Source organism: Anoplophora glabripennis, unplaced genomic scaffold, assembly GCF_000390285.2.
Source record: "Anoplophora glabripennis isolate ALB-LARVAE unplaced genomic scaffold, Agla_2.0 scaffold97, whole genome shotgun sequence".
Taxonomy (NCBI): Eukaryota; Metazoa; Arthropoda; class Insecta; order Coleoptera; family Cerambycidae; genus Anoplophora; species Anoplophora glabripennis.
The window spans coordinates 1,235,444-1,260,256 of record NW_019416215.1 but is presented as its reverse complement, the minus strand read 5'-3'; the positions used below and the strand labels follow the sequence as shown (position 1 = coordinate 1,260,256).

Genomic DNA, 24,813 nt, shown 5'->3' with positions numbered 1-24,813 from the left:
TTAATTTTTGGCCCATCCGTTCCGAGAACTAATAAATAAATTACTACGCGTCTCGGCTTTTGTTACAATGTCACTACTAACTTCTATAATTTTTTTCCCAATGTTCCTAATAACAGAAATATTTTCATCTTACCGAAATTAATGAAGAGTACTTTTTCAAAAGAAAATGTTAATATTATCTAAAAATAATATTTTTAGTTCAAAATCATGTGTAAAACTTTTGAAAAAATATGCAAGTTTGTTTCTACAAACCTTGTAATAGTAGCAAACCAATTTTAACATCAAATCACGCATACTTATTTGTAATTTATTGCGTTAAAAATTTTATCGAAATAAACTTACAAGGTGGATTTAAAGTTAGAACCCAAATCTTAAATTATTACGTATCTACATGTTTGGGGTTCGATCTCCGTTAGGGGCATCATTAGAAAAAAACAAGTGTTAATTGGACGTCTATACTTGAGGGTCCTGAGAGCAGATGCTTACCGCACACCCTGTATTTTTTAACCCTGCAGTTAGTAATAGGCTTTTAACGTAGTAGGCTTATGGGCAATACTTCCTGAAATCTGATTTGAATCTAAAAAGGTACTGATATATCCTCTTAGATGCCAATGCAATCTTTTCTGGATTACAGCAAAGACGTCCGCCTACCGATCCAGCTACAGCGAGCCATGGCAGCCGAAGCCGAGGCAGCCAGAGAAGCTCGTGCTAAGGTAATCGCCGCCGAGGGTGAACAAAAGGCCTCCAGAGCTCTGCGAGAAGCTTCTGAAGTGATCGGCGATTCCCCGGCAGCTTTACAGCTCCGCTATTTGCAGGTACTTTATTACTTTCTTTCAATCCCTGTTGCACTTCTGACTGGCATGCCGGCTTTTGAGATTCTCCGAATACATTCCTGCTACCGCCGCTTTCATTCAATATGGTGTATGTTACTTTATTATACTTGCAAATTTTAGATTTCGTATTCACACATCAGTCTGAACGTGGTTAACTAAAATAAAAAAATAACGTTGACAACATTTTTCCTGCATAAATAAGTTCGTGGTAAACTATTTCTTTCAAATAGAGGAACTTCGAAAAAGAAATTCATGGTTTTCAGATCTGGTCATCTCCACCTCCACCTCTCAGAAATTTTTCATCTAGGAAAATTTAACTTCAAATATTGAAAATACAAAGCTGAATTAATTAATTAATTAATTAATTAATTGTAAGTTGGCTAGCGATAAGAATTTAATTGAATGTTTTCGAAGATCTCAGGTGAAGGTTGTAACATTTGTACCCTTTGACATTGGTATGGATAAAACTGTTCCTGTCTTATCGTGTTCGTTACTTTACAGTGAACCACCCCAACTTGAATTGATATGAATTCATTGTTAGATTATTTTCGACTTATTCCAGATATATGCGATTTTGGATAAAATTATTAGGCCACTCATTATAGCTTTTTTTCGGGGAAAAATACTATTAGAAGTTTTTTTGCGGAATATTGTTTAGAAACGTGTTATAAACAAAATATCAAAAGATCAACTCTAGACTAGTTGGGAAAGTTTGTTGAAACAATGGTCAAAGTTATGGAAAAGTGGTTTTTTGACTCGCGTAAAAAAACTGTTATTCATAGAGAAAAAAGGTTTATATAAAAAAGGTAGGTATTAGATAAATCTGTAAAATAAGACAAGTCTGATTAAATTCCGATAATTTGTTTATGCGCAAGAGCTCAAAAATGGTCGAAAACGGCCGTTTTTTTAAATTGCTAATAATTAATGCAATTTTCATCACAGGCACTTGTAATTCAGGATGTTTGAAGGTCTTTGCATCCTTAATAAGTGGTAAAAATTTCAGCCCGAAAACTTCATTAGTTTGGCGTTGGCGGAATTTGTTATCTAAGATGCTATTTTCAATTGATTTTTCCTAAGCTCAAAGGCGTTGTAGAGTTTCAATCATTCATTGTTTTTGCACCTAAATAGTTGTTTTGACATATGTATTTACTGAGAATTTAATTATTCAAATTTAATTTGTTTAAAAATGACTAGTATATAGTTTAGTTAGTACTATTTTTCTTCGAATTAAAAAAAAATCATTGTTCTAAGTTGAGTAGAAGCTGAGACATTTTTTTTATTTAATCGCAGTGTTCTTAATTGTTAAGAGCCGAAATTTGGAGAGATTATACATTAAGAGCTATATTTTTACGTCCTACATTAACATTAAGGTGAATTCAACTATTTAATTACAAAGAAGAAGATAGCGGCGATGCGTTCTATTACTCGGTCTAGCGAACGAGTGGGAAGAGCGAGGCTAAATAAAAAATTAAATCTCGGGTTGAAATAATGTTAATACAATAGCTTCAATGCTCATGAATTTTCGCGCTACCACAAATTAAAAAAATAATCATCTCGATAGGTTCATTATTAACCGAGATATGGCTAATTTTTCCAGCTCCATCGATTTGAAGCCGCTCGATCATTTTCCTGCGCGCAACCAGGCGCGTAGCGCGCATGCTCCGCCTCGCTCTCCCCACGCGTTCGCTAGACCGAGTAATAGAACGCATCGCCGCTATCTTCTTTTTTGCAATTAAATAGTTGAATTCACCTTAATGTTAATGTAGGACATGAAAATATAGCTCTTAATGTATACTCTCTCCAAATTTCGGCTCTTAATATTAATAATTAAGGTCACTGCGATTAAATAAAAAAAAAAAATATCTAAGCTTCTAATCAACTTACAACAACGATTTTTTTTTAAATTCGAAGAAAACTAAAGTAAAGAGGTTACTATTTTATTTTATAATAATTACCTATCTTAACAATTCAATAAATATTAACATTTTTTCAGTAATTTTTAAACAAATTAAATTTGAAAAATTAAATTCTCAGTAAATGCATATGTTAATACAACTATTTAGGTACATAAACAACTAATGATCGAAACTATACAACGCCTTTGAGCTTGGGAAAAATGAATTGAAAATAGCATCTTCTTAGATAACAAATTCCGCCAACGCCAAACCAAGGAAGCTTTCGGGTTGAAATTGTTACCACTTATGAGTGTAAAAAGTCTCAAAAATCCTGAATTCAAGTGTCTGCGATGAAAATTGCATTAATTATTAGCAATTTAAAAAAACGGCCGTTTTCGACCATTTTTGAGCTCTTGCGCATAAACAAATTATCGGAATTTAATCGGACTTGTCTCATTTTATAGGCTTATTTAATGCCTACCTTTTTTGTGTAAACTTTTTTTGCTATGAATAATAGTTTTTTTACGCGAGTCAAAAAACTACTTTTCCATAACTTTGACCATTGTTTAAACAAAGTTTCCCAACTAGCCTCGAGTTGATCTTTTGATATATTGTTTATAATATGTTTCCGGACAATATTCCGCAGAGAAACTTCTAATAGCATTTTTTTCCCGAAACAGGTTGTTTCATGTTTATAATGACTGGACTACATCTTATATTACGAGTTCCACATCGTGTTAAAAATTCCTAAATTTGGAGAACACTCATCATTTTAGATGATTTAAGAAGCATCCCGTATATTTCCGATTTTGTATCAGACGTACTTATTGGTTTGTTTCACTTTCTTGATGTTTGCTAAAAGTTTTTCTTGGTTCCTTTGTGTCTAAAAGAACCTTCCTAGTGTAATCCTCTATGCTAATACGTCTTCCAGTCCCTTTGGCGATTTAAGCGCGTTATATCTATTCCGCCATCTGTCGCAAATGCAGCCGTTGACCTATAAAAACAATTTCCTGCGTATAAGTAGGGGTCTGGTGAATTTAAATTATGTACGACACTCGTCTTAGAGATATATTCACAGAAGTGTGATATCATCGTTACGAATTTCCATGAAGCAAATATTACAAACAAAAACAAAATCCAATTCACAAAGTGTTAACAGCTATGATTTGATAAATTTTCGGGGATTTCTCACATCGAAGTATATACAAATAAAAAAGACTACTATTTCCTTCTAAGATGCTCCCTAAGAGTAGATTTTTAATAGTTATTCATGAACAGTTGATACAGACATTCATTCTCACGGAGAAGGTAGTTATTTATATGTAAATTTTGAACAAAATCTATTGCTGCTGATGTCAGAGAGATTCTTCTTGCACAGTTACAGTTAGACATACTTTTTCTAACTGAAATAATAATAACAACATTTTAAGATTCTTCTTTCAGCTTTATCTATATACTTTACTGCGAAAGAATCATGCATTCTGTAAAAATCTATCTATTTAAGTTCGGCCTAGAGTGCTATGTTTATACATTTGTTTCATGATGTTTCTTAGGCAATTATTTTTCGTTAGAGTTTTCTTTCATGTTTTTGCTGGTGTATCTTGTTTCATTGCCCTCGATGGTATTTCAAAACTAGATGGTATTTCAAAACTTGGTAATATTTATCATGTCAGCTTTCCGAATTGTGTAACTATCCCATTTCCATCTCGTATTTCTAATTTCTTTGCTTATGTGGTCTTGCTGCGTTCTCCTCCAGAATTCTTCGTTCAGAATCCTGTTTGACTAGAATATTCTCAATATTTTTTCTAGATTTCATATCTATACTTTTAACAAGATAGATGTTTTGCCTTGTTGTAGTTTTCCATGATCCATTCTATCGGAATAATAAATATCTTATTAATCAATTGGGAAGTTTTAACGTCGCAATCTATCCCCCATTATTTAAATTCTAAAGAATGTACAAATCTGAATCTATTCTTTTTAATTTTTCTCACATTCCCAAAAATAATGGTACTTATTGCTCAAACGAGCATAAGGTTCTAAGTACTAGGAAATGTCATTGTTGTCAAATCAAATAATTATATATCAAATTCTTTCATTATCTATAATTTCTTACATTTTAAGACCATTAAATTATGTACTTGTCTAATAGTAATGTGCTCTGATACACGAACTATTTCAAATCGATAAACTTTATTTGTCGTTATACAAAAATGTCAAACATAAATCTATTGTGGCAACTTTTGACATGAAAATAATGCGAATATAATTACCGTCCATTATTTTTTTATTGAAGTTTAACCTAAATGATAGTAAACAGCATTAGAATAGAAATATACTTTTTTGTGTGATTTTATGAGAAATCACCTCTACTATGACCTGTTAGAATATTAACAGATAAAATAACATACACCATATTCCTGCTGAATCTTTCTGCACGTACTCTTATCCTTTTCACATATATTTCTTTTAACATGACAAAGTAGGCAAATTCATTAAATAAAAGGTTTGATGACTTAGTATTGATGACAGTTAGTTGTCTTTGAGTTCTAATTTCATCATTATCAGTTTAACTTAGATCTTATACATAGTCTAGTAATTAGCTCCTGGGTTGAAATTTTGTACATATTTACGTATGGAAACCCTATAAAGAATCGTTAAACCCTATTGATAATTTCTTTTTCCTTAAACTGCGTAGATAAATGCTTCAGCTTTTCTGCAATGTTATTACGTAAAAAGCTAGAACATGAAAGTTCGTTGTGCGCTAAAATCTGTTTTACGTACACAAATAAGTTTGCTCCGCCCACAAGCGCGTATTGGCTACGACAAGGGAAACGCTTCTACCCCAAATCGTCGCATCTACTTCTTATTCTTTCTAGCCGATTGCGTTCTTTTTCAATCTCGCGCAGTCAGAAACTCAAACTTATTTGTGCCTATCTGTACTTTAATTAGTGCTTTAGCATATATCCCTTTAGGCGCATATATTGCGTTATATTGCAAGGAACTACTTTGAAGATACCATTCTTTACGAAATTAGTATATAAACCACTTAGACTAAGAGCCTGCGATACATTTTGCAAATTAAAATTTCGATTACATTGACAGTAACTAACTAATTGCTATATATTTTGTAAATATGACTCTGGTAATAAGCACATTAAAAAATATCTAATTTTGTTACAAGCAAACGGTTCTAGGAACCATACAATGCTTGAATAAACCATTGTTGACACCAATCACTTTAAAAAATCAAAATCAATGTCTTTAAAATTAAAGAATCATGCAGATTAGAGGAAGAAAGTGGCCATGTTATTATGGATGTACGATTGTAATACTAATATTAATAGAGTTCTCCGCATGTAGGATTAATGAAATCAGCTTAAGACACATTATTTTTTACGTACTCATGTCGAGACGGTTTGCAGAAATATTTATTATATTATTTTAAAGAAGCATAATAAGAGTTTAACAAAATTAACTTGTAGTGACCTAAAACCATAAGATAAAAAAGGACAGAGATACTAACCCGATCTCGTATTTCTAATATCTGACAGTCCCACAATCTACCCAGAGTTAAAAATGTGCTAACAGAAGAATGAACTAACAGAATCTACTAAGAACAGAATCTATTAGTTAATAGATTCTGTGGTTAGTCGTAAGAATCTACTTACTAAGAATAACAGAATCTACTACGTAACGAAATCTACTTATAAAATCGAATCTACTAATAGAACTAACGGAACAGATTCTACTAACCGAACATAATCTACTAACAGAACAGAATCTAGTAACAGAACACCATCTTCTAACAGAACAGAACAGAATCTACTAACACAACAGAACGGAACAAAAAAAAAGCAGATATAAACATAAACATAAAACATACCACAGAAATGAGACAACCCCCTACTCCAAAGCCAAAGGTTATGAGGAAGGAGGCTACACTTGAAAAAACTTGGACATACACCCATTATAAATCGACAATGCCACTGTCGAGGCCGGGGATCGAACCCGGACAAGAATAGGAACTCTGGCCGAGAAATGCTTGCCACCATATGCGCGACCGTCTACGCTACCGTAGTGACGAATCTACTAATTAAGATGAATAGAATCTACTAAGAAGGACAGAATCTACTAACTAAGAAGAACAGAGTCTACTAACAATACTACAGACTCTTCTAACTAAGAAGAACTAACAGAATCAGACTAAGTAAGAATCTATTAACTAAGAACCTACTAATAGAATCTACGAACTAAGAATCTACTAACAGAATCTACTAACAGAGTCTACTAACAGAATCTAAGAATCTATTAACAGAACTTTAAACGCAATATTTTGTAAATAACATTACGTTAGAGAAATTGTTGATAATAATTTGTCAATGATAATTTGCATGAGTGTTGAATAACGTATGCAATATAATAAGTATGCAACACATAATAAGGTACCTGTTAGGAATTAGGGTTAGGGCTTACGTCAGAAAGATGGAATGCAATGAGTTAGGTTGCAGGTTTGGGTTCAGCCAGTATATACTTTTTTCACATTGGTTGCCTATGTTTATTTATCAGTTGAATCAAGTATACTCTGAGTTAATTGTAAAAGGTAAAACATTGGTATGTTGATAAACAAATCATTTAACTAATTGATTAATTTCATCTAGTAAATTTTCAACTTTACTAACAGAGTCGTAATTGCGTAGAATCGACTCGTGTTAATAATGTGTCCCAAGCTTAACTGGGTACGGTAAACATACATTTATATTTTAATCTCCAATTTCAGTTACTTGTTTAACGTTACAAAACTCCCAAAGTGTACACATTCCCTGTTTCAGGGATATATACGTTCATATTTGGTAATTCATATCCCTATAGGCTGAAAACATTTAGGTTGAGAGAGCAAAGCGAAGTGCTAAGCAGCGAAAACCAACGATTCTTTTAAAGTTACGGAACATGCGGTGGTGATAGATTATTCTGCTTGCCTTGCTTATTGCTTTGCTTTATATCTCCAGCCGTACTATTTATTTCAAAAGTTTCCAGTCCTCAATGTTAATGAATATTCGACCACGTCATGGCTTAGTCGTGACTGTATCACCATAATTTTTTTACTGCGGTCATATTTCAAGATTATTATCTGTCCTTTATCGATATTAAAATCAAATATAAAAAATATTACTTAAGTCCTGTTTCATTACTAGGGCTCATAATTCAAAGACATTAGGCTAACTGGAGTGAATTCTTAATAAAAGTCGTAATTTCCCGTCAAAGGAAGTTATCTATTTATTTACTTGTTTACTTATTTAATACATATCCAATAGGCACTTGCCTAATTACAAGATACGGTAATTAATATTTATAATTAATAAGTAATAGACGAGCTAGTCATTGACAGTAATTTAAAGTATCCAATGTAGGTATTGTCAAAACACAGTGGAGTGAACATTTATCATTGTTTTTGTAGGAGTCGAGACACACATACTTTTTATTAAATATCACATGCTATAATTTTTTATGTAAAAAAGGATTCTGTCAGGAAAAGGACTTGAAAGTTATTCCTCCCTTAGGACGTGGGTGGAATTTAAAACATCTTATTTTTTCTTTTTCTCAGTATTAAAATTTCGCTGAAAGTTGTCCTTGTAAGATACGAGCTGAATTTTAAACCACTATCTTAAATCCTTATTTAAAGGTATTGACTGAATTACCAAAATATAATAGTACGAAATGTGATACATATTTTAGGTAATTAGTTTTGCTAATGTTGTGAAATACGCCTTTTAATTATAAACCATGACTGAAAAATTAACATATATACAATCTCGTAAAGAATGTTGAAATCAAAGCGAATCGAATCGAATTATTCTCCAGTAAATTGCTTCTAAAGCTAGTTTAATAACCGCGAGAGGTTGTATCAGCATTGTATTATGTATTAGATGTAGCTAAAGCTGTATGCCAGTAGCAAAATGTATTACAGAAACGAGGTACCAAAACTTTGGCTAAGCATTTCACTGATTGGGATCAATTCATACGTGTTAATTAATCATAATTAACTTTTATATATGACAGATACAGTTTTAGGTCAGTACAATAAACTGACTGATTTATGAAATTAAATTAATTCATGTTTGCGGTTTTGGTCGCTCGTTTCAGTTAATAAATATATGTGTTTTAGTGCTGATTCCCAAATTCCATTAGAGCTACAAAGTTACAATGATCCGTGACCTGACAAGAATATTTCAATGTTAATACGGTGGCAGTGAAACTTAAAGCCATAAGCATCATGTGTGAAAGTAAACAATCAAATTATTTATAACATTACTGAAGTAAAAAAAGTGATTCATCACAATGTCGGAAATAGTAAACCAATCCTTTTAGTTCTTTGGACTAACCGTCTTCGCTGTGTCAGCAGACGTAATTAAAATAGTACAATATTTAAGTGTATAGAACTTCTTTAAGAGCAACATCTAATGGAAATACTGTCTCTTTGGGGAAAGATGGACGGTTTTAGAAATGCTTGATGATGAACATGAAAATGTAAGGGTTGTAAGTTTGTTGTGCGTATATTTAAGACAACTAGGTGGAAAACTTTTATTCAAAAAGGAATTTAATATAATTTTGGGATATTTTACTTTTTTCGGAGACTAATCAATTTAATTTAAAAAAGATATCTGGACCTTGTACTCATATACAGGGTTTTTCGATTTAGAGGTCGTTGAATGGTTGAATGAGCAATGGTTAAATATTTTTTATAGACTATAGGAAATTGTAATAGCAGCTTTCCTGTCACAAAGCATTAAATGAGTTTTAATTTTGTGTTTTTCAATTTTTCACTACCAGCAAACAGAAAAATTCTTATGATTTATTTCATCAACTAAAGCTTTAATTTATGAATTTGTTCGTCATTAACTCCGATATATCGAGTTTTTCAAAAAGTATCATAGGAATTCATATCATTGCATCATTATTTTTATCACTTTGTATGTTATTTTAATTTTTTTGCTCATTTACTGTTTTTTGAATTAATGTGAAAAAATAGCAATTTTGTACTTGTGAAATTACTATTTAATTTAAAGTATCATAGGAATTCATATAATTGCATCATTATTTTTATCACTTTGTATGTTATTTTAATTTTTTTGCTCATTTACTGTTTTTTGAATTAATGTGAAAAAATGGCAATTTTGTACTTTAGTAAAAATAATTTACACTTTCCTTGTGAAATTACTATTTAATTTCTTAAGGGCCCCATATTCGTTAAATAGTGTTTTCCGCAAAGACAAATAATTTCAAACATTTAATAACTGAATAATCTAAAGCTTATCAAATAAAAGGAAGACGCCGCAGTAAAACGAATAAACAGGTGCAAAAAACGATCAAACAATCAAGGTTTTAGGTACTGAAATCTTCGAAAATACTAACTTTTTTTTATATATAATTCCATATGTAAATATTCTTATAACATTTACTTGCTTAGTCCTACATATAAAATTGTTTACTTTTATTTATAAGTACTTGAAAATAATTCTTAAAATGTGGGGTTAGAATAACAGCAAACGCATGTTTTACAAACGTTTTTTAGTTATTATTTTATTTGAGTAAATTTAAATGGTAACAATGAATAAACAAAACATCAAGGATTTTATTTTTGTGCTTACTTTTGTTCTACACGTTTTACTTTTAAAGATTTCAGTACCTAAAAACGCCAGAAATTTCACTGTATCTCGGCCAGGAATATGGCCACCTTAAAGCATCATAGGAATTCATATCGTTGCATCATTATTTTTATCACTTTATGAAAAAACCGAAATTTTGGAAATCCGTTTTTGTTTCATTTCAGCCTTGTTTGAGGTGATATTGAAACAAGAACACTTTCTCATGGCAACTTTTTGCCCTCTATCGAATGGCATCATTATTATATGTAACGTTGCGTCTCTCCAGGACCATCATCAACTTAATTTTTATTAAATACAACCCTGCAAAATTTATTACATTTTTGCTAGCTTTCGTGACCCCCAATACTATACTGCCTCAGCTCGAATCGGATTCAAACGTTTTGTCTCGAAAAATTAATCTTCAATGTATTCGTTCCAAATGTATTTACATTTTTTTTTTTAGTTTTCTATGTTTATTGAATTATCGTACACTCCAAGTGTCGTCAGACCTTGTGAAATCCACCTAGTTTTTCTCAAAATGTTGTTTTTCTTATGCCTTTTTGTTTCAAAATGAGGAAGAACAAAACAATCCAGTTGCACACTTTAGCAGTAGAATATGTGATGAGGTGATGGAAACCAAAATTTAATTGATCACTATTCCATTGAAAAATGTTTGCTTTATTAAATTCCGCTTAATAATAGGGACGGAAATCCAATTTATTATCGACTATATTTTTATATTCTGTTTGTTCATATCACGTTTATTAGAATTTCATAAAGGATTTGGAATATAATAGCCGTTGGAATTGATATGGAAATATTCAGTGAAATGTAAATGTGGGCTGCGTAAATTTTTCTAGAAAGGATAAACTTTTTCCCTAATATACTTAATTGTAATTGACCTAATATAAAAACTAACAATTCTATTTTTAATTAAAATTCCACTCATTGTATCGCGAAATCGCGAACATATTGGGCTTAAGACATTCTTTGCAATAAAAAGTAACCAGTCGTGGATCATACATATATACAGAGTTTTCTATTTAAGAATGATTCTTCCGAAGCTCTGTTAATACCAATGATACAAAAAAAAATCGCCTTGAGAAAAAGTCGCACCAATTCAATTTCTTTATATTCTAAAATTATTTTCGATTATACAGGATATTAAACTTCTATCGACACTACCTAATCGTATTTGAAGAGCATTAAATTACATGAACTTGATGTGAAACTTTTGTTCAGCATTGAAGAATAAGGAAACTATGTAATAGACATGATAAATATATTTTTTATTGCAGTATATCAATGAAAAAAATATTTATTACAATATACTGAAGTTACAAAATCAAGCAAAATAAATGAGCAATTTGATTACGAATGGCGGTACCTGATTCTTCCATTTCCATGACACTATTTCTTCAGTTACTACGTCAAAAAACGACATGTACCATCATATCAAATTTTATTTAAACTGGATAAAACAATTCAGTTTCATTTGGGAAAAAACACGTCAATATAGCTAAAAGGACTTATTTTGACTAATTAGAATAGGCCTATATCTACGAAATATTGGAAAATTCATTATATAGAACGGAAGGTAGATACATATGAGGCAAATGGAGAACTAAATTCCATTATTCTCAATTATGTAATTAATGATTTGATTAAATTGCCTATGCATTCTAGAGTTCATACGATTGCTATTAAATGGTTTACATGCTCATAATACCATTTGACGTTTCGTTAAAATATATTGAAACAATGATGGATAGTATCTATGCATAAACTCGACAAATACGCATAATAGTCTATTTAAAACATGTATAACCATTCTAATAATATTTTCCTCTTAACGATGTATATCAGAAATGGCATAAACTGCTTTTTTATATCCAAAAATAACTCGTTTAATGAATTGACCTAAAATTTTTTAAGTTGAATAATTTACTCTGGTAAACGAAATAAAAATAATTTGCTGTTCGTATTCATATTAGTATCACATGTTAATGAACAAAAAATGCGAACGCAATTATTTATCATATTTCCACATCTGCACTGATTGCGGTACAATTGCGTATAAAAAATTGCGCATTAAAATAAATTACATTTTAGCATATTCGTGTGCCAACAGGCGATATATATCACTATAATGATCCCCGAAGTCCCCCGTAGTGCAGAATTTATCTTCCTCAATCAGTTTCATCAGCGCAATATATTCTCACGTGCCGGAATTTCCATGGCAGACTAGATAAGGGATACCTTTGAAACGGACTGCGCATTTTTTTTTTAAATTGCGTTCAGCTTTGTACGGGTATTTCGTTGATACCTTTTAGTCTGGATTAAAAACTTAATCATAAAGATAAAAATGGCGTTCCATTTCATTTCATAGATATTAATTATAAACATTTATTAGAACCGCGTGGAAAATTTTACTTAATTAATATTCCGAGGCTTAAAAAGTACTCTCTTACATTTTTATCTTAATAATGGCAGAGCTAAAAACTATATTTTGCCTTGTGTGATACCAGTGATATTTTCGTATTACCTAAGTCGCTTTCTGTTGTAGGCTGTATTTAATTATATGTCTTCTCTATTCCTCTACTGCGAGAAATACTGAACAATTTACAATTAGATTTTCTTTGTCAAAACATACGTTGAGGCACTACTCTCTAGCAACCGAATACATTATTTTTAATTGCATTATGTGACTATGAAACTTTCTCGATCAAACTTGCTTGCGCTTCAAGTGTACGAATAAGTAATTTCGTTAATTTGAGAAACTAATTTTATTTATTTTAGTTTGCTTTAAATGTCAGCACTGGAATGAATTCATTTATTAAGAGGAAGAGAGAAATGCTTTTCAGTTCGAGGAAGTATAATATGTAGTCACTCTAACTGCAGTCGCTAACTTTGAGACCATTATTCATTTTCCTATTTGAGCCAACTTCCTTATTTGGCAATGAATAGCTTTTATTGTGTGATAATTCGTCGATCCGAAACTAAATGAAAGTGTACATACGTTCCGAATATTATGTGTGGGACAAAAACGAATAAGTTTCGTGAAAAACACCGAGCTTGGTCAGTTTCTGTTTGTTATTAAATTTTATGTTCAATTGTCTTTGAGCTACGAAGTGATATAGTGATAAGTGATTTTTATAGTACAAACCAGACTACCCGTTAGAAATTACGATGTGATTTTGCCTGTAAACCATATTCTACGATCACTACAAGAAGAAATCTTAATTTCAGAAAAATGTAATTTTAAAAGTAACGTTATTAAAATATTTAGATACTTACAATTAATGTTCAAATTGAGCACCACACCACCCTTAAAATGAATAAACTTATGTTCTTTTTTAAATCCATTTATTTCGGTGCCTTTTTCCATAAAAGAATATCATTAAACAATAAATATTATCATGTCTATCTCCCTTAATATCCGTTTTCGGAAAAATATTATAGAGAAAGATAAGGTAGCCCCAAAAATAGTGGAAAACAATTTAAACACACTGTGTGGGTCGGTACAACTCGAGGCATATTTCAAAATGGGTTTAGTTAGAATTAAATATAAACTCAAAGCAATAGATCAAAGTAAAGAACAAATAGGTATCATATATTATTTAATTACAAAATATATAGAGCGTGGCATGTATAATCTATAAAAATTAAACTATTTACTTTATTTTGATTATAAAATTAATGAATCTTTTCTAATTAGAGCTACTTACCTGATTTACTGACCGTGATGTAACATTTTATGTTAGATTGTCGTTTGATTAACATATTAGTTTATTAACCAAACCTGCCTTTAAAAATTTAGGGTTTATGTCGCGTAATTCTAAAGACTTTTAAAACGGAGATATTCTAAATATATTGTATGTAGCATTTGTGCGTTACAAATTACAACATCCATCGATTGTTTCGAGTCTCATTTATCATGTTTTGTAATGTTCAATTAGAGAAAGTAGATACAACGCAGATAGAGACTATTAACATTATTAGTTATAGAATTTATCCTCCTCGTAGTACACTTAAAGAATTATTGCTTTATTGTTTTAATTTTAAGTCTCTATCGTAGGCGAGTTATGTTTCCAATTAGACTCCTTTTTAAAATTATAAATAATACTTTAAATCCAGACTCATTAGTTTCAGAGATTTTATATCACATTCCTACACTTAATTCTAGATATCACTCTGCTTTACAATTACCCACACATCGTACAAATTTAGTAATGGCATCCCCTATATCAAATGATATTTAATTATCAAAAGTATGAAGACCGACCATACATTTTTTTACTATACACACAAATCATATTTGTTTTATTTACCAGTTATTGTTTATATCTGTTGTATGTATTGTATAGTACTTATGTATTTGGACTTAAAGTTAGGTATTTTTTTTAAATTTATTATTTTGAATCCGGAACAAAAACATAATTATGTATATGTGAACGTTTCATGATTGCATAAGTATTTACACCTAGAAACGAATTTCCTTCTCTGTATTCATTATTAACAATAGTTATTCATTGATAAAGTTTGTTATTGTACACCAACGAATACAAAATATTGACGGAGAAAATATTGAAGAAAATGGCGAATGCGCCAGGATGAAATATTTTTGTAGTATTTCTCATTTCAGCAGGCGCTGTACACGTTTCTCCAACAATTTGAATAATTCAGGCGGTAGGAGGCGAGCGCCATTTTATTAAATTAATAGACTGCTGCCATATTCATCATTCATCAAAAGGCACTTCAATCGTGGCATACCTCTAATCAGTTATTGTATTTATGGAGAATATATGTATTCCGAAATTACAATCAGCATGATGTTTCAGTCAAGAAATAGAGTCATGAGCAGTATACAGGGTGTAGTGTGTATAATCTATAAAAATTAAACTACGATTTCCTGATGATATTTGTAATAGAAAAGTCTTATTTATGCAGTCAACTGATTTTGTATTTGTATTGAATTCATTATTCACTTAATTATTAAATATTAAGCATCGTCCATCGACCCATCAATGTTAAAATGTGAAAGATTCCAGACAAAAGTTTTTATTTTGTAATTCCGCGATAGTGACAGTGTAATTTTTATAAAGAAGTAAAAAATAATAATAGCGTGCCGATTACATTAAACACGAGATTCTTATTTCTTACTTTGCTTAATTTTTTAGTTTGTGCACAAACTAGATTTTTGAATCGAAAAAACAATGCATTTACTATTTCCGAACGTGTCGATATGGTGTTAGTGTATGGTGCAACCCCCATGTGCAAATACAATCCTACAGGGGGTTCAGCGGCTGCGTGATACGGGAAGTGTTATTCTTCGAGCAGAAGGACACGGTCAGCAAGTGAACCTTAATGTTGAAGATGCAGTGTTGGAAAATTTTGACGTACAATTAGTACTCTACTACTCGCACAGCAAGTAGGAACCTCATCTCGTACCGTACATCGTATCTTAAGGCGCCAGCTGTTGCACTCCTATCATCTGCAACCAGTTCAACAGATTTTACCCCGGGATTGTGATCGACGAATGCGTTTCTGCAGATGGTTTTTATGGCAATGTGCCAATCAAGCAAGTAGACTTTCCTGCTTATGTTTGTGTAGCAGATGAGGCGACATTTACCTGTAATGAAATGGATTTCCATAATATGCACATATGGGCCTATGAAAATCCTCATACGATTAGGGAAACTCATTTTCAACATCGGTTCTCGGTAAATGTTTGGGCTGGCATAATAGGCGATGCACTTGTGGGTCCCGATTTCTTTGAAGAACGACTAAATGCACCAACATATGCTGACTTTTTGGGGAACCGGTTGCCTGAATTATGTATATGTATCCTCCGCAATGGTTTGGACGCTTTGGTCCTGTGCCGTGACCACGTCAGGCACCCGATCTAACTCTAATGGACTTTTATCTTTGGAGTCTCTTGAAGTCGTTGGTTTATAATACTCCAGTTGCCACGGTGGAAGAATTGCAAAACCGTATACTTGAAGCTGCCGACACAATTAGGGGAATACCTGGAATTTGGGAAAATATTTCCCAAAATTGGGTGCTTCGCTGCCATGCCTGTATCCGCGCTAATGGGGATCAATTTCAACATTTTCTCTAGAAATGGTAAGTTATGTTTCATTTTGTTCCATATTTTAATGGAGTTTGTTTAGTGCACGCAGTTGGTAGCTACAGATGCTTACGGATGTGGTTTTGTTTGCGATCTCTTGGAGTAAAACCAATGCATTTAAGAAAGTAATTACTAATAATTATTATTATAAGAATATATCAGTTTTTTTTAAATATCTATTTTTTCTTAATTTGTACTTTTGCATTGAAAAATTCCCCAAAAAGTGAGAAGTATCTTTCTATAAATTTGTTTACGCGACTCGTCTACAGCACGTAACTCATCGTACGGTACACGGACAGGACCGTTCCAGAGAAAATATTTTGGTCCATAATTGAACTTTACGAAAAAAAAGAACTTTTTCGTATAAGACTGTTTTATTACAAATATCGTTAGGAAGCTGTAGTCTAATTTTTATAGATGGTACACGCCACACCCTATGCATCTGCATTTTGCTATATATTCATGCAATGTACTGAATTTAATATTCTAGCGATAATTAATAATATATCCATGAATAAAATAGTACTGGCATTAAGGTAATACTCATTTAATCATTAAAATGCATTTAAAGGGATGAATTCAGTTGGGTACATCTACTAATTATATAATCAATATCCACAATGGATAGTTATTTTTAACTTTTATATTAAATGCGGATATAACTTTGAAGTTTTACATTTAATAAAACGTTTCCTCGTGCCTTTCCTATCATTACTAAAAGTGCAGCATTAAAATATCCATTTAAGATCATATTTTATTCTACCTCAAGGTTCTAGTAGATGGTTAAAAAACTGTTAAATATTCCTTTTCGTAATATCTGATGTTTATATCCTCTAGAGTAGATCATTATGACCTTTTACATTTTACGGTTCACTTCTTTCCAACTTATACTCCTAAAAGACACATCAATTTAATCCGCATTTTGTCATTTGATATGTTTTGATTTCAAAAGTCTCTCCTACTTCTCGATATTTACGAGTAATATTAAATTAATTTAAAAGGTCGTCTGACATCAAGGTTGTTCTATTAATATTTAAAAATCAACTCAAACTTGTTATATATAAAATTTAAAGAGTATAACGTTAGATATAGGCTACTGTTTAATACCAGAATGCGAAAATGTTTTGAAAAATTGCATATGGGCATCAAACGTTCATCAAATACAAAAAATGAAAAGAAAGCATTAAAGTTTTCTTAATGTAGAAAGACTGGCAGTTAGTGTTTGAAGCTAAGCCATTTCGCTTTGGCGTGAAAGAGATTTTTATCGCCGCTATAAAATTATATACCTTATTAAACCTTTAAATCATATAATATTTTACATTTCCGGGCAATAAAATTTTAAACGTCAAAGAGATTGGAGAGATATAACGGTTATGAAACTATAGGGATAATCTCTTTTATGAGGTATAAGATGCAAAGTTTTATTAGAATGCGAGTCTACTTTTCAATCCTTAAATTCCCCTTCTTTAATATAACAGAGAAAGTAAATTTGTCTTGACATCAGTTTTTGGTCTTTTAATATGAAAATCATAAAACAATAACAACTACTCTCTTCAGTTACTCTTTTCAGTAACCACAACAAGTCCGCCGTCATATTAACATCACAACAGCCCGGTATCTTACTTCAATTTGTTTCAGATCTCGATGAAAGCGTTCACCGTTATCAGAAAAGTAGTTTAGGATCATTAAACATCCCAAACGTTAGTAGTTTCTTATTATTTTTGCTACAATAGTGTCATAGTCATGGCTTCTGTAGTTCCCTAAAAAGTGTTGAACAACGATGCTCTCTCAATACATGCCATTGTCATGAAATGATATTCGTGGAACATTTTTCGTATTTTAGGTCCGTCGAAGATGTCTCCTTTCAATTATGCATCACTCAAGTTCAGAAATTGACTAGTTAATTTATTGGAAATGATTTTCGTTTTTGTTCAGTCTTGACAAATAACATCTTGGGTTAGTCATTTCTCCTGTTGATCATTGTTTCTTTTTGTAGTGATTGTTTCAGTTTCCACTATCCTATGGACACAAGAAGCAGAATACTTGGTAAATCCTGACTGCTGCCCCAAAATGATTCATATGATTCTCAAATCACTACAAACTCGTTGCTTTCTTTTAATGTGGTTGACTGCAATGAAAATACAGGCGAATTTATTTCCATTGTGTACCTAAGGTCTGTACAGTACACTGTTTTCTTTGTTGAAAACTCCTTTCCTTGATTTCTCGATCTTCTACTCTTCAGTTTGGTAGCCAAGAATTCAGCCGCATATTTTGGAAGACCTGCTTTTATAATCAGATCATTCAACTCTGGTACATATTCAATATCATTTCCTTCTGTTTCACTTTCTGTTTCAGTTTCACTCTTTTCCCTTTCAGCTTCAACATTGTTTCTGTTTCCGATCTTTTCTTCTTCAGACTCGACTCTAATGATAAGAATATCATCCACCAAAGAACTGACGTCGATCCTTACACATCAATCACTTCTAGTCTTCTTGCTTGTATCGCTGAAGAAATTTCAAGTTTTAAGTAACCCAACTGGGGTTTCAATAATTTCTGGCTTTTTTACTTGACTACGATTAAATCTACCCAGTGTCAGATTCGTGTTTAGTGTCTTAAAATACATTGCAATAAGACTTGTACTGGTCCAAATAAATTAGTTGATTTAGTGCAAAATTTGTTATGACTGGTTTTCTAGAGTATTTCGTATGTCATGAGTGATTTTTCTGGAATAACTTAACCTTGAGGCGCCAGGAAGACTAACCAGTGTTCAATTTATTAAAATATATAAGATTAAGGCTTTATCTAATACAAATAATAATTTCTTGGGATTTACACAAATCCTGTCAATGCTGGAGTAAAACTAACAATAGATTCGGATTCAAAATACATTTTAGATTCAATTTTGTTGGTTTTCTATGTTATATCCCTTATATTAATCAGTATAAACATGTTATGTAATGCACACTAAAAAATAATATATAAATTAATATTTTAGGATCATGTCTGTAGATATGCGCTTTGTATTTATTATAAACTAAAAAAATATTGAACGTATATTTGGTATCCACAAATCAGTTAAAAATTATTTTAGTAATGTCACAGATTCAAAGTAAAAGTATATTCTTGTTTACTTACTTCTCTTATTTGATGCGTGTTGTTGCATTTGACAAAATATTACATATATGTACCAACAAACTCATGTCGCATGTAAAAAATAGCAAATGGTGCTATATTATGTTCGTTACCACTTTTGGGAAGTATACAGTCAGGTCACGATTCATTTAACGCTGAAATGTGAACGAGTAATCCACATTATCGATGAGTACCTAAATTATCCAGAGATATTAATCGATACTTAACATTCCACTAGACACTCAACACAATATCCACTGAGAAGAATTCGACCATTGTATTTCCTCTACCGATTGACATACTATCTTATTTTATGAAGGCAATGGAAGCAAAGGAATAAGTTTCAATGCTAAAATAGTTCAAAAGTAACTCAAAAAGGTCTGTATCAAACGTAAAGTGACAAGGACCAATCATTTATCGTCGGTGTTTATGAACACATAATAAAAAAAAACATTAAATATCATGCTGATAAAAAATTAATATCTTAAAAGTTAATAAAAGCCTAATAAATAATTTAAATTTGTGTTTTGTATATGAAAATATGATAGATGTAGTGAGTGTAATCTACATTCTATAGCATATATATGGAAATTATCTGTCAAATAGTTTATGATCAACTGTACCGTGGACATTACAAGAATATTAATATTTGTTACTAAGCAGTATGAACGCATCTAAATGTATGTAGTATAAGGAATATACATTTTTTAATTATTTATCGTTATTTGTAAATGTAATATTAATATTAAAAAATGCATAAAAGAATTGTCAAAATCAATGTTTCTATATTTAGAAAACGAATTTAAATAAAAATGGTAAAATAAATTATAAATAAAATAAATTAAAGAATATTTTTAATTGGATTCTTCAATATAAAGTATTTACTTTTAGTAGTGCAGTGTGATTGGTTATTTATATGTAGGTATACAATGTGGTTAAAAGTTTGATATGTGTAGACAATGAATCTTAAAAATTTATAGACCAAACTCGTAGCCACCTTACGTGCACTACTCGCACATATTTCCAGCACAAGATATTGCAGTACACATCTAGCACATTCCTTATTTGATAACTTCGTTAATAACATTATATTGTTATTTTCAAATAAAAATACTCGAAACTAATAACAGGCTGTGGTCATGATAAAGCCATCAAATATTCTGTGTTATGTACAAATAAATGGACCTAAATAATAATATTACAGCGTTAAATATATATACACTAAAATAAATATATTGTTAAATGTAAACAGAATCAATTTTAATACAAGTTACCGCAAATACCCTGGCACTATAATATCAGTTTGGATATGGTAATTCTGGACAACGTATAGAATAAGAAGCTTTATTCGAATTATTTACATAGCTAAAATGTAATTTTAAACGGGACGGAGCCTATTAAAATTACATATTTTTATAGCATCATAGTTCATTAATATTAGGTTCAGATGCAACCATACTTATAACATTTAAATGTAATTTTGAATGTTTTGGTTGAAATGTCATTTTTAATTCACATGTCAGGTCACTGATTGCTGCCTCAAAATTTGAAGGATATATTTTACTTTAGCATGTGTATTATATAGTTTTTGATTTTATAAGTGTGCGGTGTGTAGGTAAAATTTTTGGTCAAACGATACAATAAAAATAATTCTCAAAAACGTCTAGTTTTCAAATTGTTCAAAATTAATAAAAATTCGGTTTAATGCAGGTTTAACGATAATTATACACAGTATAAATAAAGTCTGTGAATAACCAGATACTTAGGTTGCATACTAAATTTTTATGAAATTATTTCAGTTGTTTTCTTGTATTTGTTTTATATCAATCTGTAACACTCTTCAAACTGCACCTTTTTAAGTTTTATTTTTATTTTGTAGAACCATTCATTGAAGTTTGGCCAAGTATTTTACTTTGCTCTAAACCAATCCCTATCCTTAAAATACAAGATAACATTACACATATTTGTTGACCTCCTATTTGGCCAGTTTTATTTGTACTGTTGTTGTCCTAATTTGGCTGCTGCTTGATATGTTTTCTTAAATGATTAATTTGTTGTTTGAGAAGCACATTGCTTTTATTTTTAATAATAATATGTAATTATCTAAATTTTATAATAAAGACGCATGGTTTTAATTCTCAATTATTGTTTTTCCTTAGACACTCACCAAAATTTGTATAGGGAAGAGCTCAACCATAATATATCCTGTACCTCTAGGTTTCAAAGCATTTTGTAAACGTTAAGTACCTCCAAAAGGTATTTGATCATTCTATTGTCGTAGGAACCTGTTACATGTAAAATTTAGAGTACCTAAAATCTTTATTGCTTAAGGACATATCAGAATTGATACTGCTAACTATTAAAGCTTTATGTAAACTGCTGTGCTCGATATATTCTTTGCCTACAAGAAAAACATCGATAAAATAACAAAAAAAATTGACAGAATTCCTTTTGTCGTGGTTAGTAGAAATTTAGAATTAGATGTACGATTTAAAATATACCATAAAACCAGATATGGCATTCCTTCAGCAGGAAAAAAGCAGAATATAGTGTTTTCAATATGAGAAACTTTGAAACATGGTCATGAAAAGTTGATGATCTGCTTTTGACTGCAAGAAGAGATAAATGAAAGATGAACTGCAGTACGGGACACACTGAATTCATCTTTCAAAACTGATGAAAAGGATATTACTTAGAAATGAAACGTATTATATTGAACAAACCCAAAGCGAAAATTATTAAAATAAAGGCTGGACAAACTTGAAACTCGTGTGATTTTGATTCTATACAGATAGAACGATATAATTGAGAATTTATTGAAAGAGGTAAAATGAAACTTGAAAGACGTTTTAATTATACAGGGTGATTCAAAAAATCGCTGACAGACTTTTAGGGTAGATAATACATAAAAAATTAAGACGAAAAGTTTTAATAAACATAGGGTCGCAAATACCTCCTTAACGAGATACAGGGCGTCTAAATTTCTGTAAAATTAAACATTGTCTGCAATAATTCCAAAATGCCTGATCATTTCTATTTCAAATTTGTTATGCGTAGTTAGCACCTTAAGACCAACGTTTGATGTACTGCTCAAAATTTTATGAGCAGCAGTGTCGTAGAAACCGGGTCAATTTTGTCAAAAGGGCACTATTTTCGTGTAAAGTGTTCAATTGGCTATCGAATTGGTCTCTTGCAAAATTTGGATTAAAGCAACCATTTTTAAGAGAAACACCTTTGTAGAAAATTTGTAAATCTAATTTTATTTTCATTCATTTTAGTTTCACATAGTAGGCTTGTGCTATTCAAAATAAAATTAAACATCGCCTGTCACTAATGTCAATGTGTACATGTGAGTTAAGTAAACTAGATTATAGCTTCTTTTTGTCATTTTTACGCTTTAATTTTACGGAAACTTTGACGCCCTGTATCTCGTTAATGAGGCATTTGCGACCCTATGTTTATTAAGACTTTTCGTCTTAATTTTTCATGTATTACTTACCCTAGAAGTCTGTCAGCGGTTTTTTTAAATCACCCTGTATAGAGCAATATTTAAAAAATTCGTTGGTACAACTTAATATAATCCGTAACATAGAAGTAGATTCCACATTTCCAAATTTTTTACTTTTTTGACACATTGATAATGCTGCTTAATAGTAATTTAAGTTTTGGGACCAAATATATTTTACGCTTTTGTTTCTGTAATAATTAAAGGACAACGGGTTCTAATCCAACCATGTCTGGGTCAAGTTTTATGTCTGAATTTTATAGGAAATTTTAAGAAATCTTATAGATTATAGGTAAATACAAAAAAGTAACAAGAAAGCAGAAGCATTGATCAAGACGTCATAGAATAATTTGAGAGTAAACACATAAGCCATAATTTTATATTATATACAATGCCAAAAGAGCTCGTGATTGGCGTTGATGTAATATCATTTTATCTTTTAATTATAGTGCCAAGAACTATAACAAGGCTGAATATACTTACAATAATGGTAATATAAAATTGTTAAATGTTAATAGTAAATTGGAGGTGTATTTGTAGTAACTTGTAAAGGAATAATGTTTTTAATAAAATTTATTTATTTCAAGTTGCACAAGTAGATAAGTTATAGATATTATTGTGTATATATATGAGTAATTACTATTTAATCCAATTTTATATGTACACGTGCAAAATGCCTACATAAATGGACACTCAAATGATGTTTGTGTATATCGACCGTATGATATTTCATGTTTTATTAATTGGTAGTCGATGTAAAAAAAAACAATGAACTAGTCATACAGTCTACTTTTGTATTATCGTTTAAAAAGATTTCTAACATTAATGTATTACAATGCGTAATACGTGCTTAGATGACAAACAGTATTTCTCAAAGCACTACATTATCTTTAGTTGAATTACTCTTCACATAAATACAATAACGAAGTTCATTTTCATGCTTCAGGGATAGCTCTATCATGCTTTCTACTCATTGTTCCTTCCCTTTCTTTCACACTTGTGTTTTATTAATTCTTTTCACAAAAGCTTACAGTGTATCACACAGATTGTAACCAAACATGAGATTCAATTGTCGTTTAATTGTACAGACCCTGAATACAATTTCTGCGGAGAAGAATTCTACTATAGTGTTTCCGTTGCCGATTGACCTGCTCACTTATTTTGTGAAAGCCAAAGAAGCTGCAGGGCAGTCAAATATGTTGTAAGGCATGTGTTTATAAATTATATATGAGATACTTGTTCGAAGATTTAAAGGGCACAAGACATTGATAATTTTAAACGACACATAAAGTTTGACTTGATGTTTTCAGCACGTCTCACATATTTTTGCATTATTAAGTATTATGTAAACATTTTAAAAATAAATGTTTCCTACTCTATACTGATTTTTATTGCTTTGTTTATGACGTTTCCCTAATATATATTTTACGGTGATGCAATAAGAAAAATTTAATTATCATGAAAAAACAAAGTTAAAAGCTTTCTGAAAATCAATTAAGAATAAGAAAATTATCTAATATAAAACATGTATGATTTTGAAAGTTCCTATGAAAAATTGATTGCTGTATATATTTTGCAACTATCGTTTCAAATAATTCCCTCAAATTTTGAGAACTCTATTTCTTTAAAATAAAAAGGAAAATCGCAATGATTCAGAAAGACATTACTATAA

At 30.9% G+C, this 24,813-nt stretch overlaps 1 protein-coding gene across 1 annotated transcript; it reads left to right on the top strand.

Annotated features, from left to right (window-relative positions):
- The first annotated feature begins 605 nt into the window (after nt 1–605).
- Nucleotides 606–24,520, top strand: LOC108907314 (band 7 protein AGAP004871-like). Its single transcript, XM_018710938.1, has 2 exons — nt 606–815; nt 24,230–24,520. The coding sequence occupies exons 1-2, from the start codon at nt 606–608 to the stop codon at nt 24,344–24,346; spliced, it is 327 nt and encodes a 108-aa protein (XP_018566454.1). The 3' UTR covers nt 24,347–24,520.
- The last annotated feature ends 293 nt before the right edge of the window (nt 24,521–24,813 follow it).